General features: G+C 49.7%; 1 protein-coding gene across 20 annotated transcripts in view; it reads left to right on the top strand.

Moving 5' to 3' along the window:
* Erc1 (ELKS/RAB6-interacting/CAST family member 1) overlaps nucleotides 1-6943 on the top strand; it is a 277389-nt gene extending 270446 nt beyond the window's left edge. For 14 of the 20 annotated variants that reach the window (XR_003956155.1, XR_003956153.1, XR_003956152.1 and 11 more), the window contains one exon: nucleotides 1977-6943. Coding sequence is in view for 14 of the 20 variants with exons in the window: in XM_006505373.4 (XP_006505436.1) it covers nucleotides 1977-2114 (138 nt within the window). In the remaining 6 variants the exon portion in view is untranslated. The remainder of the gene's footprint in view (nucleotides 1-1976) is intronic. The other 6 variants (XM_006505370.4, XM_030255106.1, XM_030255102.1 and 3 more) reach the window with 2 other exon arrangements.
* The last annotated feature ends 11600 nt before the right edge of the window (nucleotides 6944-18543 follow it).

Genomic DNA, 18543 nt, shown 5'->3' with positions numbered 1-18543 from the left:
CAGTAATGCTCCCATCTGGTGCCAAGCCCTTAGCACCTGACTATAGATCAAGCCCTCTAAAACCATGAGCTGAAATAAGTCACTCCTTTAAAGTGGTTTGTGTCAGGTATTTTGTCGGGGGGGGGGGGGGCGGAGAACTAATACAAAATCCAGTGGATACTATGATACTAATATAGTGCCCTCTAGCTAGTGTGTTTTATAGTGTTTTTACTTTCTTCTTTAACATATCCTTGTGGATGCTGGGTTCGCAGCTCAGCCATAGTGTTTGCCCAGCATGCACTAGGCCCTAGAGCCCATTCCCAAGGTCAGTTATGTGCCAGCTTTGGAGATTTGATTTGGAAGTACAGTATATTGTTAGGTGAAAATGGATTAGTTTAACTCCTGTCTTGAATCTTTTAAAGATGCACTAAGGCTTAACGTGGTCTAAATATGGTTCTTGAGCCTCCAGATCAGGGTCAACAGTCAACAGAAAGAAGATTGCCAGTCTCCTCTGATGGCTGCACTTGAGAAGTACCAAGCTCATTCATGGCTCAGAATGTCTAGTCAACAAACAGTGGGGTCCTGAAAACTTGGTTCTCTTTGCCACTTAATCTACTTTTTCTGGGTCATCTTCTCCGCTTGATAACAGTAATTACAGTAGTTAACCTTTTTTCAAGAATTTTCAGTGCAGTGGGCATTACCCTGCCTTTCGTATGAGATTGTCGTTAAATCCTCTAATAAAACTGCCCTGTGAAAATATTACTGGTCTATCCTACTGAAGGGGAGGGAGGTCAGGGTCACATCAGCCAATAAATGGCAGAGCTGACACTGAGATCCAGGCTGTGTTCCAAACTGGGACCTGAACTGTACACTTGACACTCAGTTTCCAGTTTCCCTCCTCCCTCCCCTGGAACCCTGCCTTCTACAAAATAGAAGCAGCTCTTCTACAAAATATTTTAGAATTTGAGAGCCATGTTACCCACTCATTCCGCGCTAGCCCATCACAGGTGGTTTCTGTTCTCATGGGTGCCTCTTCTGTCCCCTGTGTGAGTCTGCCTTGTGCTTACAAAGCTCACCCCTGGGTGTTGCCTGCTGCCCACTGATCTGCTTTTTCCTAACCTTCCAAGTCACCTTCTAAGAAGACGAGAGCAGGGCCAGTGTGTCATTTAAAAGCACATGATTTCCTTGTAGTTTGCACCAGTTGGGGTTTGCGCTCTAGCTTCTCTTGGAGTCTGGCCCTTGCCTATCTCTTCAACTCCATACCCCCACCCCCACCCCCACCTCACTGTAGGATCCAGCTTACCCGAGGTTCCTTTGATCTGCCTCTGATCTCCCAAGTGACCCAGATCCTCACCACCTTTAGTGGCTTCTCATACGGCCCAGAGTGAAGTAACCATGTGTCTTCTCTCCCAGTATGTCCTCAAGCCTCTGTGTGCACTGGACTGGGTTGTGACTTACATGTTGATGTTCTTGTCCTGCTGTCAGCCTACAAGGAGTTTCAGCACAGGGTCTCGCTCCTCGGCCTTTCAGACCTCACACAGGGCACTGGTGACGCTAGTTAGAGGAGGACAGTCCGGGGCAACTGAGAACAGCACATTGGGGGTGTGTCTCTCCTCAGCAGTGGGCTAGGATATCTATCAGAATAACCAAGCTGCCTGAGGCCCCTACAGAAACACAGCTGTTTGTAGCAAAGGGAAATCTTTGTGGAAGAGCTTCACACAAAGTTGAGATCCTCAATCACCCAGGCCTGTGAGTCTGGACGCCTGGGCACAGCCATCCACATGAAGTCAGCACTGGATGTTACAGTGTGCAGCCTTGGACTCAGCACTGACTCCTCTGGGCCTTACTTTCATGAAGAGAGTCTAGGAATGTGTGTGTTTTGAACATTCCTTTTGATACAGGGACATCAACTCTGCTTGTCATTTCTTTCCTGATGAATTCCCACTCGGTACAAATAACCTGAACTCCACCTGAACCCTGCCTCTTTTCCCTTTCAGCTTCAGAACGAGTTGGAGAAAGTTGAAGGGGACAACGCCGAGCTGCAGGAGTTTGCCAACACCATTCTCCAGCAGATAGCCGATCACTGCCCTGACATCCTCGAACAAGTGGTCAATGCCCTGGAAGAGTCCTCCTGATGTGCTCCTGACAAGGAGGGTGACCAAGGAGCCAGAGAGGGAACCTGAGGAACAGGTGTCTGAGCCGCCACCACACCAGACTCTGCCAGCTGGATGTGCCAGTCCGGCCGTCGGTGTCTGTCATCGTACTCTGCCTTCTGCTTTGAATGTTGCCTGCTCAAGTCTCCCTGGTCTCCATGAAGAACTGCCCTTGGCATCAGCAGTGGAGTGCTGCGAGCTGCACTCTGCCCTTCCAGAAACAGGAAGCCAGAAGCCACTCAGCTCATCTGGAGCCCACTCAGATTCCGTGCTCCGGGAGCTTGGAGCTGAAGCTTTAGCACGAGTGCTTTCTCCTCAGAGGGTTACAGAAGGAGGGAGGAGGTGACCAGGGACAAAGAGAAGAACGAATACTCCTCTCTGCGCCCGCGCTGCCCTCCTGTTTACCATCATGAGCCCCAGGTACAGGCCAGCTTCATGCAGCTTAGCTCTCAGCCTGTTGCCTGTCTCACCTGCACTGCTTTTAGTTGACAGGAGAAGGATGTTCACAGTGGTCACCCTGATCGCTCTTTAAGTCCTTTGACCTTCCCATGCTACATTGGTAGGCTAAATGTCTGACTGAAGAGAAGAGGGCTTAATTTGTAGGGCCCTCTTGTCACTGCCTGCAGTTTTGTTCCTCAGAAGCTGTCCTGGAGGGCCAGGCTGATTCCTCCTGAGCATCACCCACAGTGCTCTCTGCTCCCAACACCTTGCCCCAAGCTGCTGTTGACCAGGGGTTGCTAGAGTATGTGATCCACTGCCCACCTTCTCAGCTTTACTCTCAAGATACAACCACAGAGCCACAGCCTTGTACCTGCCTAGAAACTTCTTTTGGCACAACTGAGTTTGTCTTAATGCACACACATTCCCTCCTCCAATTCATTCACTCAAAAAATAGTATGAAATGCCTACTTGTGTGCACATCCATGTGCACAGTGTCATCCTTGGAAAAGCCTCGGATAGGGATGGTGTGGAAGCCCTGTGAGATGTGCTCAGTTGAATCATGGCAGTGAACGCATACCTTCTCCCTTCCTTCTTCGCAGACCAGCATTCTTTGTTCTCCACCCTCATGGCATCTATGGGCTTGGGTGAGCCACCTCTCTGCCTGGAAGGTCCCATGTGGTAGGTCAGGATCTTTGCTGTCAGTGTTACTACCCTGAAACATGTTCGTTTGTGTCAGCTGCCTGCTTAACACAGCCATGCACACCTCATGGGCTTGGCCATGCTGCAATCAGATGCAGATCCCCCCAACCCCATCCCCAGCTGTAGAGGACAGCTATCAGATGGAGTCGGGCCCTAAGAGAGTGCAGCTCATGTCTCATTCTTCATCCCTGAAGCAGACTCCTGACACTGCTGTCTTCTGGTGAGAGGCTAAGGCCTCTCAGCCTGCATCTCCCCTTCTGCCCAGTTAACACTCTCAAAGGAATTTAATGTTGCCCACAAATCTCTCTCACCCTCAACCTAGGACATCATGCGGCCACTACTGTCACAGTCACAGCCCTAGCTCCCCTTCTTCCCTGACATGAAGTGTTCCCTTGTATGGGATGCTGGAGAGAATTCCTCGTGAGGGTTGGGTGGCCTCTGCCATGAACCTCTCATGGAGGTGCTTTTGGAGGTCCCAGCCTGGCCACCAGGAATATGGAAATTAGGCTAAAAGATGATAATCATTGCTGCTCAGTTCTCTCAATTTTTTTTAATTGTCCTATCCATAAATCCTTTAGAAAATCCCGGTATTTCAGGATAGGAAGGTTAGGATCTTATTTATTCTCATAAGGAACCACTACCTAGTAACAGCTTCACAGGCTACAGTGGAAATCAGAAAACTTAGAAGAGTCCAGGCCCACAGGAGTAGCCTAGCACTGCCACTGGCCAGCTGCTGCTCCAGCTGTTCTGTGAGGGATCACCACAGACAGGCCTCCTTACATGTACCCATTTTGGTGTTTATTAGCAGAAGTACCATCTGCCACCCTTACTAACTGCACATATGAACCCCTCCACCCCTTCCTTCTCCATCAGGTCCCTCCAGAGAGGTTGCAGGAGCCCTGCAGGACATGTGCTTAATTGAGAAGGCAAGTTTGTAAGGCAGACTGTGTCTGATCTCTGCACTATAGCAAAGGCTTCTCCTCCTCAGGGAGTGATCCAGCAGCTCAAGTGGCTCTGGAGACTGTGGAGCTAAAGTTGAACCATAAATGTAGTGTTTGTGGTCTTTGTGTTAGGCAAAGTTAATAGGGTATCTGGCATTGGGATCCTACTGACTGCCATTCAGTAAGCCAATAGTTACTAAATGCGTAACTGCCATTGCACTGTACATGTCATTCCATGACTGTCTGCATGCACATGATCCTTAAGGTAGCTGGCCCTGAGAGCTCACTGCAGGTTGGCTGAGATCATCCCTGCCTCTTCATTCCATCGTCAAGCCTCATAGCCTTCGCACCTAAGGTAAAGGTGGCCTCCCCCCAGGCCTTCCTCATTGGCCTCCTCCAGGCCTTCCTCATTGGCCTCCCTCCAGGTCTTTGAAGAAGGGTCAAAGCAAGAATATGTCGCTATGTAGGGTATGATACCCACAGGCCTAAGTGCCAGCAGACCCCTGTGTCAGCAGTGTCTACCCCAAGTGACATCATAAAGATGATAGTAGGAAAAGAGGGCTAGAAGCCAACCTGGGGCTCCCAGCTCTGCATGCCTTAGTAGACTCTGTCCCAGGCCCTCATTGAGTGACTGGGATTAGCAAGTACTTACGGACATTTAAGATGAAGAAGTCAGAGTGGGGTTTAGCAACTCAGCAATGCGGAGGGGCTCCTGCAATTCCTGCCAGCCTTTATTCTCCCACTTGAGAAGGCCTGAGTGTACCTCTTCCTCGCCAGTGGGCTTTAGAAGAGCACTGGAACAAGGAGAGCAGACTGGAACAAGACCACCAGTGGTGTTGGAGGTCACGCTGTGGCTGGCCGTGTCCTGTCCCATCCGTTTGGCCTCCTGGGAAGAATGTGTTGGCTCAATTTCTTTCTCAGGAGAGATGAAGTCAGTCCAGATGGTTCTCACGTGCTACTGTCCTGCCCTCTGCTATTAACACTGGGACTGGCTTGGCACCACACCCTCCTATGTGACTGAAGCACAGACTCATTGGCCTCCCTCCAGGTCTTTGAAGAAGGGTCAAAGCAAGGATATGTCACTCCGTAGGATGTGATACCCACAGGCCTAAGTCCCACCAGACCCTATGTCAGCAGTATTGATAACAACTCTCGAGTCTGCCTCACCTCCTGCCTGCAGAGTCCAGAGTCATGGGAAAGGAGCCAGAGGGATGAGGCCGCACCACAGGCCTGTTGGGCACCCGCCGTCACTGCCAGTCTCAGAGATTCTGACTGTTCAAAGACATGTTCTTCCTGTGAACCAAGAGGACGTTCAGGGAAAAAGAAAACATGTTTTACCTAGGGATCCTTCTGAACAAAATGGCTGTCTGTACTCTTTTTAACCAGAAACTTTCCAAACTTTTTAGTGTCAAAATTGTAACCAAGTGTCTCCTGATTCTTCCCGATGTGCTTGGCAAGTGCTGTGACCCTGTTGTAGGTATTTCTCCTCCTGCCTCTTCTGAGGGAGAAGTGATTTTAGGGGTTGATTGGAGGGAGCCGGTGTCTGTCTGGCTCCTGCCACCTCTCTTGTTTCTCTGCTTGTTGATATTGTTTGTGTGATTCAGAGAACGGGGCAGTTACATTGTGTCCATTGTTGAGAATATTAAAATATTAAAACAGTAGTTATAGAACTAAAAAATTAAAGAGCTGTGTTTTAAAAGATGCAAACCCATCAATATCATGTTAACAAAGGAATTCAAGCTATGGGCAGCCTAGCTCCTCCCCCCAGGTCGGTGTGGTGGTAGCCAGGCCAGCCCTTGGGAGACACACTCTCCACACCTGAGTTAGGTAGCTGCCTGGGAACAAGAATCTGGGGCTCAGAGACTCTCAGTTGTGTCAGGGTTTTCTCTACATCCTCAGGACCTCTGGGTAGGGGTTTCAAAGTTGGTGACCCCAGAACCACCCTCACCCTCACATTGGATCAAGCCTTGTGTGCCTAGTGCTATATTGTAACCTGGGCTTGGGCCTGGAGCCCCTGCTTGCAAGGCCACAGGACCTCTTCCTGCCCACTTGGTGCTATCTCATCATGTCCATCTATCAGGGCAGCCTGGGCTCCTGGAGCCTGTGGGCCAGGTGCCGTGGGTGGCCCTCAAGAGCTTAGCTCTCTCTGGCTCCTGATCCTAGATTTTTTTTTCCTTTGAAGCTTTCTCTTGGCTCCAGAGATGTCAGAGTTAGGGAAGGAAATGAGCCAGGCTGAGGCGAGGAGATCCACCCCTATGCCACAGTGAGCACACCAGCCCAGCCCCTTTCCCGCCACACCAGTATTACACCCATTCTTTAAAGCATCTAGTCCCACCTGAGGCACATGCCATTCAGTGGCCCAGCTGCCCAGTGCAGACTAGAAACCTAGGCCGGGGATGGGGACGTTTCTCTGCACCCCTACTTCAGAAGAGGCATGTTGCACTTTAGTGGGGAACCCAGAACGTTGGGCACTGGCTTCCTGTAGCTTGAGTCCCTGTAGATAGCCATGGTGGCAGCCTGATGGCTTGTGTGAAGCAGCTGCAGCTGCTGCCAGCTGTGCACATGTGTGCAGCTCCTAGAGTCAAATTGCCGGCCTGATGATGACATCACAAAGATGTGTTCTGTTCAACTTTGCCTTGGTAATTATTGTAAACACTTTGTTCAATTTTTTTTTCTTTTTTTATTCACAAACTAAATCCATCAGGAAATTATAAACTTATTTAAAAACTGTGTGCTGCAGCCTTCTTGAGTCTATCCTAGTCTGGTCACATCCCTGTGATGAGACTGGTTATGATCCGGAAAAGCAGGAGAAGACCAGCAGGCCATCTCCAGTGGCAGCCTAGAATCAGAGCACTCTGTGTAGACTTGGCCAGCTAGTGTCTCTGTCGCACCTGGGGGGCTGGTCTCAGCAGAAGTGCACCCTTTGATTCCCACTCCAACTCTGACTAGCTTTCAAAGTCAGGTTTCAACTTCCTTCTTTTTTTTTCACCCTATTCCCAAGCAGGTTGTCCACATCAGATCTGACTACAGTATAAAAGCATCCATCACCCAGAAGGAATTGACACCAAGATGGCAGCAGAACAGGTGTGGCCAGAACTTGGCTCCCACTTCAGGGATGTGTTCTGATGGTCACCTCAGATGTGGTCTCTGTCTGCATTATGAATACCAACAGTAAAAGTCAGGAGACCCGTGCATAATCGTGGACACCATCGTCTGCTCTGGGACTTCTGAGACCTTGTGGCCATAAGTAATGTTCTGGGGCATTTACTGTAGGGTGCTCACATTCTGGTTAACTTTTTATCCATACTGTTGTAGGAAGCAAGAAGAAAATCATGCTGAGCACAGCACAGTGGCTCATGCCTGTGCCCCAGTACTCAGGACTCTGAGGTGGGAAGATTCAGAGCTGGAGAGCAGCCTGGGCCACATAGTGAGACCTGTCTCACCAAGGTCTCTCTCTTCTATAGAAATCATGGCATCTGATTGTTAGTTTGTAGAAATTGCGAAGTGAAAGAATCAAGCATTTCCAGGTCCTTTTCCTGGCAGAGCAACTGTTTAGACATACTGCCAGGCAAAGGAGTACCTGGCCTATTTTACCAGCCTGAGGAGCAATGCTGCCCCTGGTTGCATCATGGGAAATAGTGATGTGACTAGCAGAATGAATACTGTGCTGCACAGCTTAAAGCCACAAGCCCAGCAGACCACACTACTCAGCAGTTTCCAGGGCTTCCCATTCTTTTTTTTTTTTTAAACTAATATATTCACTCAGTTGTTGACCAGTACTTAGCTGCAAAGGAATGGACATCGATCACAGGCTTGCATATGGTACACATAAATCCATGTGGTACACACAGTCCCTTTTTTAAGTGATAATACAAGTGGACATGAGCATAATACATAATTATGTTTACCATTTTGAAAACTCCCAAAGTACATGGTTACTTTTTTGCATATCTTGGAGCTGCTTTAAAATGATCCAGCTGTGTGTGTATGGGAGAGATCAAGGAGTAGGACATAGCTACAGAAGATTGGCCAGGGAGTGGATGGGTGCTTGAAGCTGAGTATCAGGCTCTCAAGGTCTACCAGTAAGCCATGCTCCCTCTTGGGAGGTCTGTGTGAGATTTCCCTGATCAGCATCAAGAATCACATCTATCTGCTGTGCTTTCCCAGTCAGTTCACATGAGCCTCTTCCCCAGGACCATGCATCCCATAATTCCTGTTGGAAACATCTAGATACAAAGACTAGTACTGTCAGCTCGTTTGCTGTCTGCTAGGCTCCGATGATGGCTTGTCTCATCTCATCTCTACAGTAGTTGGGACACCCTGTTATTCATCTCTCAGATGAGACACAGGACTAGGATCTTAGGCCAGCCAGCCAAGGCATGACAAGGGCTCTCCAGTTGCTTTTCCCCACAACTGAGACTGCTGCTGGACTAGGGGGAGGAGACTAATCCCAATGCCAGCTACTGGGGAGACCTGGGGAGAGCAGCACTTTGCAAATCCTCAGGTTAGTCACTGCAAGATGAATTTGACCCCTAGGAGTGTCAAATGATTGCCTCTGAGATCACATGGGCAAAAACAATGCAGAATGTGCATGGGTATCCAGGCTAGCCAGTGGCCTGTGTGAGCCTAGGAAGCACTGCTTGGGCGAAGAGCAATACCCAGACATGATGGCTACAGTGTGGCTTAGATGGTGGCATATGCCTGTGTACTAAAAGACCACTACTGTCCTGAATGTGTGGCCAGCTGGGGAGAACAACATCTCGCATCACCAGTTGTCCACCCTGTGCAAATTCGTAAAATAGCAGTCCCCCAGCTCTGCAGGACTGATAAGAAACTAAACGAGAAGAGGGGAAAAGAGTGCCTAGCATGGCAGCCCTGGAAAATCAGTGCCTTGCTCTCTCTTGGTGCCTGGAAGGGAAAGCTGCTAAGAGCAGTCCACAGCATCCCTGCACTGAGCAGTGACTGTCAGCACAGGGTCCATTGCCTGCCAGGTATGCAAGGATACATTTCTGGTAGAGAAGCTAAAATGCAAGCTAAATAGCCCAGAGCTATACAGTCAACCAGTGACAGCCCTGGGTCACTCCCCTGTCAATGGATTTCTAGGTTGGTCTGGCTCCTCACAGAGCCTGTGTTTCTATCAGAGGGTCAGGGTCAGGGAATGGAACAGTTGCACCAGAGTCCTGCCAGCCTCAGAAGGGGGAAGGCATTGGGGCCAAATGCTGGCTGGCAGTCCAGAGGAAACAGAAATGATGGTTAACCTGCTCACTATCAGGATGAATATAGTCACATGGTCTCCTGCTCTGTTAGGCTTTGGACACCATTAATTTCCTGGAAAACCAGCAGTTAATTACTTAATGTCCTAGCCACCTTTAGGTTAAACTTTACTGGGAAGGAATGATAGGAGCTGGTAGCACCTTGTCAGTGTTATTTGGTACATAGATCACCCCTTTACTGTGTCAATGTGGGAGTAGACAATTGACCCCACAGCACACAGTGGTTCATGGGGTACCTTGGCAGGTTTGTGTGCCCCCAAAGTTCATGTGTTGGAAACTTCCAAATTTGTGTTGATGGTGTTAGAGGTAAGGCTTTTGGAAGACAATTCAGTGAGTTCATGAAGTTGGCATCCCATCATGGGGAAAAAGGCCCTAGCTGTCACAGTAACCATCACCAATGTGGTGTCTTCTGCTGTGTTAGCATGTACAAAGACCCTACCAGATACAAGAGGATGGCAGCCCCATCTGTTCCCAACCAAGCCAATCTTTCTTCCTAAAGAACTGCACTTCGACAGCATGTTACAGCATCAGTGAGTGGACTAAGATACAGGCACACAGAACACCCACAGCCATGAGCAGGCCCACTGTCGAATGTTATTCTCTCCAGGCTGGTTCTACAGCAGCTGGCTGACCCTCCCACAAGGCCCTGCCTGCTAGGAGGAGCTGTCCTGAAGTGAGGCAGACAGAAGACTGGCCCTACTCAGACAAAGAACCAGCACAAACCTTGACCATGAAGGCAGGTGCACATGGAGCTCAGATGTAGAACAGGTTCCCAGCTAGGCTTTGCTGCCATCAAAGTGTGTGGCCTCATCCCTGGTTATGTCACTTAAGCCTTTGACCTCCAGCCTTCACATGTCTGTAACATGCAAACAAAAGGATGTACCACCTAAATGTCTCAGAGGTCCAGCACTTGCCTAGTGTGTGCTATCTGTGGGTTCCACTCCCACAACATCAGCAGGAGAGGATGCACAAGAAAGCATCAAGCCCGGGTCAATAAAAGGGTGTGCTTGACACTTAACAGTCATTTGTTATAGTAAATCACTTCAAAGCCAAAGCTTGCTTTGGAAACCCACGGCAACCCATGGAGATGCTGACAATGTGCATTGCCCTTCAGGAAGGACGCTGCTCTCTGGGCAGACCTGCTTCCTCCTTCCAGGGCCACCTCGTGCCATCTGAAATCCCCCAAATAGAGAAATCAGCCAAGGATGAGAATGCTAGAGCCTAAAACATGAAGTTTCCCAGAGAAGGGAAGGGGGCACCACCATCTTCCCTCTTATATGTCCCAGTCTGCCTCCTGGTGACTGTGGCCTGCTTTCCTGCAGTTCCCTGAGTGTAGGCCAGAGTTCCTCCCCCAAGGGAGTTACATGCCAACAATCATATTGTTTCTGCTTTAGGAAGCAGGAAGCCCAGATGCCAATGGGCATGCCTGAGCATCGGGGCCTCACTGCCCCCATTTACAAGGATGGGAACCCAAGGATGCCTCCTCTGGCTTTCCATTGCTGTGACAAATGAGACAGAGGGACCCTGGAACCCAATGTGAGATTATCTGGCCTGGCCAGGCCATCCCATCGTGGAGTTCTAGCCACAGCAATGCTGACAGCCCATTGCAACGTTTCCAAGCTCCCTGTGCAGACTCCAATGTGCAAGGATGCTTAAGAGTATTCACCCTTAGGCAAACATAGCTGTTCACCCTTCAGCCACAGAGTAAGGCGCCTTGATCTCCGCCTCTCTCCTTCCAAGACAAGTAGCCTGCTTTCCTTCTCCCATCTCCTCGTTGACCACACACCCTTGTAAACAAGGACTGTTCTTTCTCCTGGGTCCTCCACAGGCCTATGCACAGATCTGAGCTTACCAAGCAAATAAAAGGACTTGCTTACCTGGAAACTTCCCAGTAGTTTCTTATCCCAACGTGTTCATTCCCCGCAGTTGGCTCAGCTTTCACTCCGGCTTCCTGACGTCAGGTGGGAGATGTTGTCCGCCCCCCATCCCCAGCCCCAGCCCATGGAGCTCCTAGTAATGCTACTGTGGTGGTGAGCCACAGGTGGAGCCTGTCTGTCCTGATAAGCAGCTGGGAGGGAGACAGCTGGGCTCTGACCCTGGTGCTCATGGTCCTGGGTGAGGCTCTCACCATCTGGGGCCTCTTCTCCTCCCCTGTTCCAATTCCCTGAGCCTCCCAGCCAGCCCCCAGGAATTCCCACAGAGGTTTCTAAGAAGCTGAACCTGCCTTGAGGAGAGGGAACAACATCGTGGAATCCAGTGTGCAGGTAACGTTGGTCTTCAGGCGGTTTTGGATGTCCTGGAAACTTGCCAGGGATTGCAGTAGAACCAGCGTCCTCCTGAGCACGGGTGCGCGCAGCGTGGCACCCAGCGTATGTGCACAGCTGTGCCGATGCATGCACAAGAGGTGTCGGCCAAGCAAGGGTCTCCATATTAAGGAGGAAATGAATAAACAAGGTCAACATTTTTGTTTCCCTCCGAGGCTTGCAAAGAAGGTGTTAAGAGCACAAGATTTAAATCATAAACTTGGTTAAAAGGCAGACGGCCTAATGTGTGACTCTTGCCAACTTGGGCGTGCTCCTTGGGGTAATGCTACACTGAGCTAATGCAGGAGGAATCGTGGGAGGAAAAGGCAGGCTGGGAGCAAGCCGCAGCGTCAACCAAGGGCAGACCAGCTGGAGCCCGAGGGCCTCAGTGCCTCTTCCTAGTTCCCCTCCTACAGTTCCCTTGACTGATAGAGTTTCTGTTGGGCCTAAAGGACTTACAGCAAGGTAAGGGAGACACAGAACAGGCCCAAATCACCCATGGAACAATTGCCTAAAGAGCAGGAAAGACAGTCAGCAGGCCTGCCAGAGCGGGACACGTCACCTCTGTAGGCTCCCATTCTGTCTCTATTCACCTCAAAAGACAAGGCGCCTCTTCCACGGGTGTGGGAGCTGTGCTCAGCATTGCACAAGGTGCATGGGTGAAGGTGAGTTCCCTGCTTGGATGGAAACTGAAACGAAGACATAGTCCTACAGTGACTATACTATTTGGGACAGGGTGAGGGTAGCCAGAAGAGCATTATAGGGCCAAGAGTCATGCTTCTCTCCAGCCCAAGTCTGCTCCACACTCCCCTTAATGGCCCTACCAGGCCCAGGTTCCACTCAGCCCAGCTTCTGGTCTTAGCACTTACTTTCCAACACTCAGAACTCATAAAGACATCTCTGCCCTACTAGGTCCCTGTGATTTTGTGTCATTGAATCTGCAGGCATTTCACCTTTCCCATCCTTGCCTGGGCAGACGGCTCACTCACATCCTTCCCTGTGCACCTGGAATAGGGACCATTCTGGTCTATTCTTTAAAAATAAATGTGAGCGGGGAGGTGGTGGTGCGCTCCTTTGATCCCAGCACTCAGGAGGCAGAGGCAGGTGGATCTCTGTAAATTCGAGGTCAAGCCAGCCTGGTCTACAGAGTGAGTTCCAGAGAAGCCAAGGCTACACAAAGAAACCTTGCCTTGAAAAGCAAAACAATAGCCGGGCGTGGTGGTACACGCCTTTAATCCCAGTACTTGGGAGGCAGAGGCAGGAGGATTTCTGAGTTCGAGGCCAGCCTGGTCTACAGAGTGAGCTCCAAGGACATCGAGGGCTACACAGAGAAACCCTGTCTCGAAGAAAAAAAAAAGAAAAGAAAAGAAAAGAAAAGAAAAAGAAAACAACAACAAAAACCAAACCAAACCAAACAAAATATACTATGTCTGCCATGCTCATATCCCTTTTGAGACAGGGTCCCTTGTTGCTGCAGACTTGTTGGTTAAGTTGCCTCAGCCTTTCCAGCATTGGGATTTCCCGTGCATACAACACCCAGTCTTTTCTGTGGGTGCTGGGGATGGAACTAGAGTCCTCGTGCTTGTGCACTAAGCACTGTACCCACCATTCTATGCCCTCGCCCCCCCCCCCACTATTCACAGTGTGAGCGAGCCCCTCCCAGCTCTGACATGAGAAAGCATGATACCTCAAAACAGCCTTAGAGGAGCTGGAAGGATAGCTTGGTGGTTAGCTGTCTCCTGAGAGGCTCTGCCAGAGCCTGACCAATACAGATGCAGATGCTCGCAGCCACGGGGAACCCAATGGAGGAATTATGGGAAGGACTGAAGGAGCTGCAACCCCACAGGAAGACCAACAATATCAACCAATCAGACCTCCCTGGAACTGCCAGGGACTAAACCACCAACCAAAGAATACACATGGAAGGACCCATGGCTCCAGCTGCATATGCAGCAGAGGATGGCCTTATCTGGCATTAATGGGAAGGGAGGTTCTTGGTCCTGTGAAGGCTCAATGCCCCAAGTAGGGGAATGCCAGGGCAGTGAGGAGGGAGTGGGTGGGTGAGGGTGTACCCTCATAGAAGCAGGGGGTAGGGGGAATGAGGTAGGGGCTTTGCGTAGGAGAAACTGGAAAGGGGATAACATTTGAAATGTAAATAAGTAAAATAACCCCCCAAAAAGAGTGCTTCCAGCTTTTACAGAGGACCAGAGTTCAATTCCCAGCATCCATACCAGGTGGTTCACACTCACTTGTAACTCCAGCTTCAGGGCTTCTTATGCCCTCTTCTGGCCTCCGTGAGTACCTGCTTGCTAGTGTACCTATACATCCAGAACATCCAAAGAGACACACCCACACCAATAAATGTAAGTTTTTACTTTTTTTTTTTTTTTTTTTTTTTTTTTTGGTAGCATGGGAACTATGAGGGAGAGAGAGAGTCTTAGTTCCTGGATCCATCTACACTGCTGCTCTGGCTTGTCAGGTCTTCAGGGAACTGGCCCTTTCTGCTTGCACAGAGCATTATCATACTGTGCTGTTAAAACCACTAGTCCAGCTTGGGAGTGGCCACCTAACTCTCCCAGGACTGGGTACCACTGCCTGGAGTCTGAAGCCCTGAATATCTGTCTGGAGCTTGGGTGGTGCTGAGTTCTTTTTAACCTTTAGAATCACTTCCCAAATACATGTATTTGTAGGTAAATAAATAGCCCATGGGATTTCTCTCTCTCTCTCCCCAGGGCTTCTATTAAGGTCATGTATGTGAATTCCTGTTCTTCAGAGTGGCAGCTGGAAAGGAGACACAGCTCACAGTGACAATGACCACTTGCCTGTGAAGGCACCAAGCAGAAACATCCAGGGGTCAAAAGACCCTGTTTGTACCCTTCCTCCTTCTCACCCCACCCCCACTTCCCACCCTGCACCTGCCTGCCATGGGGCTTCTTGAGACTGTCCCATCTCATGCCTACAGAACACTTGCCTAGCAACTGCCTCATTTTCTTTCCCTCATTTTTTTCCTTAGCACGCGCACGTGCACACACCCACACCCACCCACCCACCCACCCACACCACCACAACAAAAATGTTTCTTCTCCTCCTCTGTGCACAGTGATCAGGGCCAGGAAACAGACGGAAACGGTGCTGGCCTGTAGGCCAGACTTCTCCTCCCCGCTAGGTTGTGGACCAGGGAGGATCGCAAGGTCAAATCTACTCCCAGAAGGGCCGCAAAGGAATGTCTTCTGGATGTCTGGTACATAAGTCCCAGCTGTTTGCAGCTGGGCTGAACTGGTGGAGGAGTTTCCTGAACGAGCCCCACTATTTATGTTCTCCCTCATCCCTCACCGGCTTGTTTAAAGATATGTTTATTTCCAGGTTTGCATCAGTCATTGCTGACTGGAGGAAACTCCAGTTACTAAAATAAGTCTTGGCCCTGCAGCCCACGCTGTGTCACCTCCCAAACCCAAGCACACAGTCAGCCCATCACTCAGAACCCACCACCTTACCAAGGAATGCCCTCTGTACCCAGCCACCTGTGACACAGTCTTTGATGCCTTATGCTAAGCACACTTCATGCGACTAGTATTTTCCTACGGTGGCCCTCTTAGGGCTTTAAGATGAGAGTTAGAAGAATGGTGTTAATATGGCTACCTCTATAGGGATGAGCACACACAGCATCCTTGATCAGTCCATGTGCCCCTCTACTATGAGGTTTAAGGAGAAGGACAGAATTGCCATTGGGCTAGTGGGGAACCAGATACAAAGCCAGTCCATTGGAGCTTTCTGGGGATCGGTGTCCACACTGCACACTGACAATAAATAAAGCATACTTCATGTCTGCTTAGTCATTGGCCTGTCAGCCTAAAGGCACAGTGAGAGAAGAATGTGAGGCTCAGAGCGGCTGTGCCCCTAAAGAGGGTCACCTGCCCTACAGTGTCAGATTAAATCTCCTGTCTCAAGCCTTGGCACCTCCACTCCTGCCTCTAAGAGTCTTTGCATCCTCTCTGGATGCAGCAGCTTGGGAGGATTCCTCAAAAACAAACCAGTACCAGGATCACCCTGGGCATCAGCAATCCCAGTCTTATGTGCCCCACAAAAGACTGAAGGCAAGTCCCAGAGATTCCTGCCTACCCATACTTATAGTACCATCATTCACAAATGACCAGAAGATGAATTATGTATGACCTACAGTGGCACTTCTTCCACCTTAAAAATGATTTTAAAAATGTTTTGCACATACTGTAATGCCAATGAACCCTGAGGACTTTATAATCAGTGAAAGGGGCAGACACACAAAGACGAATACTCTATAGCCATGTCTCTGTGCAGTATGGAAATGTAAACTCCCAGGCACTCAGGAATGGAGGAGAGAGAAAGGGAAGCTGGTATTTAGAGTGCCCTGGTCCCGCTGTCCTGGGATACACATTGTCTGTAATCCCAGAACTCAGGAGCAGAGACAGGAAGATCTCTGGGCTGTAGAGCACTTTCACTGAGGAGAATACAAGCCTGGGATACAGCTTTCAAATTGGTTCTATGATATTGTAGGTATACTTAGCTCCACCACACTGTGTGATTATGAGTGGACAAAATGTTAAATATTATGTATATGTTACTGGAATAAGAATCTCTTTTAAAAAGACAATTTGAAAACCATGGTCTTGCACCAAGGCTGTCTGGACTTGGCCTCTGAACTCAGCTTGTATATCTCCTCTGCTCAGTCATGGCCCTGTATCTCTGGAACCCCAAAACTTCCTGATGTAAGCGTCTCCATCCTTTTCTCAGGCCACCTTCCTCCACAGTCTGTTCACCCAGGCTCCCTGGCCACCATTTCAGCACCTTTGCACCTTTGGCAAATCTCTGAAGATTGTAGCCACACATCCCTGTCTCCCCATGGGAGCCACAGAGGGCAGAGGGTACTTGGTATATGTGATGGTTTGTATATGCTTGGCCCCGGGAGTGGCACTACTTGGAGTTGTGGCCTTGTTGGAGTAGGTGTGTCACTGTGGACATGGGCTTTCAGACCCTCATCCTAGCTGCCTGGAAGTCAGTATTCTGCTAGCAGCCTTCAGATGAAGATGTAGAACTCTCAGCTCCTCCTGCACCATGCCTGCCTGGACACTTCCGTGCTCCCACCTTGATGATAATGGACTGAACGTCTGAACCTATAAGCCAGCCCCAACTAAATGTTGTCCTTTATAAGACTTGCCTTGGTCATGGTATCTGCTCACACCAGTAAAAGCCCTAACTAAGACAGTATAGAACAGGACCAGGAGAGGTGGCTTGCTCATGAGTGGGAAGAGAGCTGCTTACTGCATTTTCCCTGTATTGGAAGGATCCCAATGACTACCCGTGTCTCCCTACTCAGTCAGTCCTGGTTAATAATAGGCCTGCATGCTAGAAAGTTCTTCCTTCTAAGTATGTAGATTATTAACAGTAGGAAACCTCTCAGCAACAATCATGTCCCATCTCTTCCTCTGAGACATAAGTGGGCCTAGAAAAGTCAAGCACCTCCTATAGGAGGTGAGCAAAGTCCTGAGTGAGCATGTGTTGTTTGATACGGGCTTGTCCATGTCCAGGACCCCAGTGTCTCAGACTCATGGGACCAGCAAAGCCTGGTGAGGTTCGAGGAATGGCAATATTGACAGGGTGGGCAGAAAAAAATCTCTCCTGGAGCTTTCTCCCCGTGGTGCTCATGTCCTAAAGACTACCTCCTACAAAGATGGCTCCTAGTAAGACCAGCTAAACCCACCCACCTCCTCATTCAGTTGTATACCATAAGCCCCACCTCCTCGTCAAGCTGGGTGCGATAACCCTAAACTATTTAACAAATAGTTTCTGAGGCGCTATGCCTCTTCCATCAGAGTGAGCATATCGCACCAGTCCCAGCTTTTCTGTATGTGTGTCTGTGTGTCTGTCCTTTCTACATTCCCTCATTGCACCTAGCTAGGTTTCTAGGACCCACAATGTGCAAGGGCACAGCACACACGTGTGAAAGCCACATGAGCCAGGCAGTGGTGGCACACGCCTTTAATCCCAGCACTTGGGAGGCAGAGGCAGGCAGAGTTCTGAGTTCGAGGCCAGCCCGGTCTACATAGTGAGTTCCAGGACAGCCAGGGCTATACAGAGAAACCCTGTCTCAAACAAACAAACAAACAGACAGACAGACAAACAAACACAAAGAAAGCCACATGACCACTGAATGGAGCATCTAGGACAGGAGGTTTAGAGCTGAGCAGCCTGGGTGTGGCCAACAGGGACAGCCAGCACTTGCTTCTGCTGTAGCTTCTGCAGCCCCACCCCACCCCCACAGCCTCCCTGGCTATAGTGAACAACAGTGTGGCTCCCTTAGATTAACTGAAGAGGTGGATAGCTATGGGGAGGTGACAAGCAGAGCAGGGTGCCATCCCAGTTGTCAGGAAGCTGACATCCATTTTACTAGAAATGATAGTAAAGAGACATCACCATCTGGCCCAGCTGGAAGTGGAGATCTCTGGGGGAGCTGCTCTGGGAAACAAGCAGCATTTTAGGTTTTCAGGAGTTGACGTTATCCAGTGTGGATAGAAAGAGACTCTGTGACGCTTCCAAACTCTAAGGACACCCGGATCTGGGAACTGCCTGTAACTTCAAAGCTCAAACACGGGCCCCTGGGGATTAGAAGAGAGAGTCTCTCAGTCCCTGCTCTGGGGTCATAACCCGTGTAGGGTGCAGCAGTTCTGTGAGTGGCAAATGCTGCTGTGTGCTTAATGTCACTTCTCACCTCTGAAAC

The sequence above is a fragment of the Mus musculus genome, chromosome 6 (assembly GCF_000001635.26).
Source record: "Mus musculus strain C57BL/6J chromosome 6, GRCm38.p6 C57BL/6J".
In the NCBI taxonomy this organism is placed as follows: Eukaryota; Metazoa; Chordata; class Mammalia; order Rodentia; family Muridae; genus Mus; species Mus musculus.
Note: the sequence above shows the minus strand (reverse complement) of the source record. Positions and strands in the feature narration are given on the sequence as shown.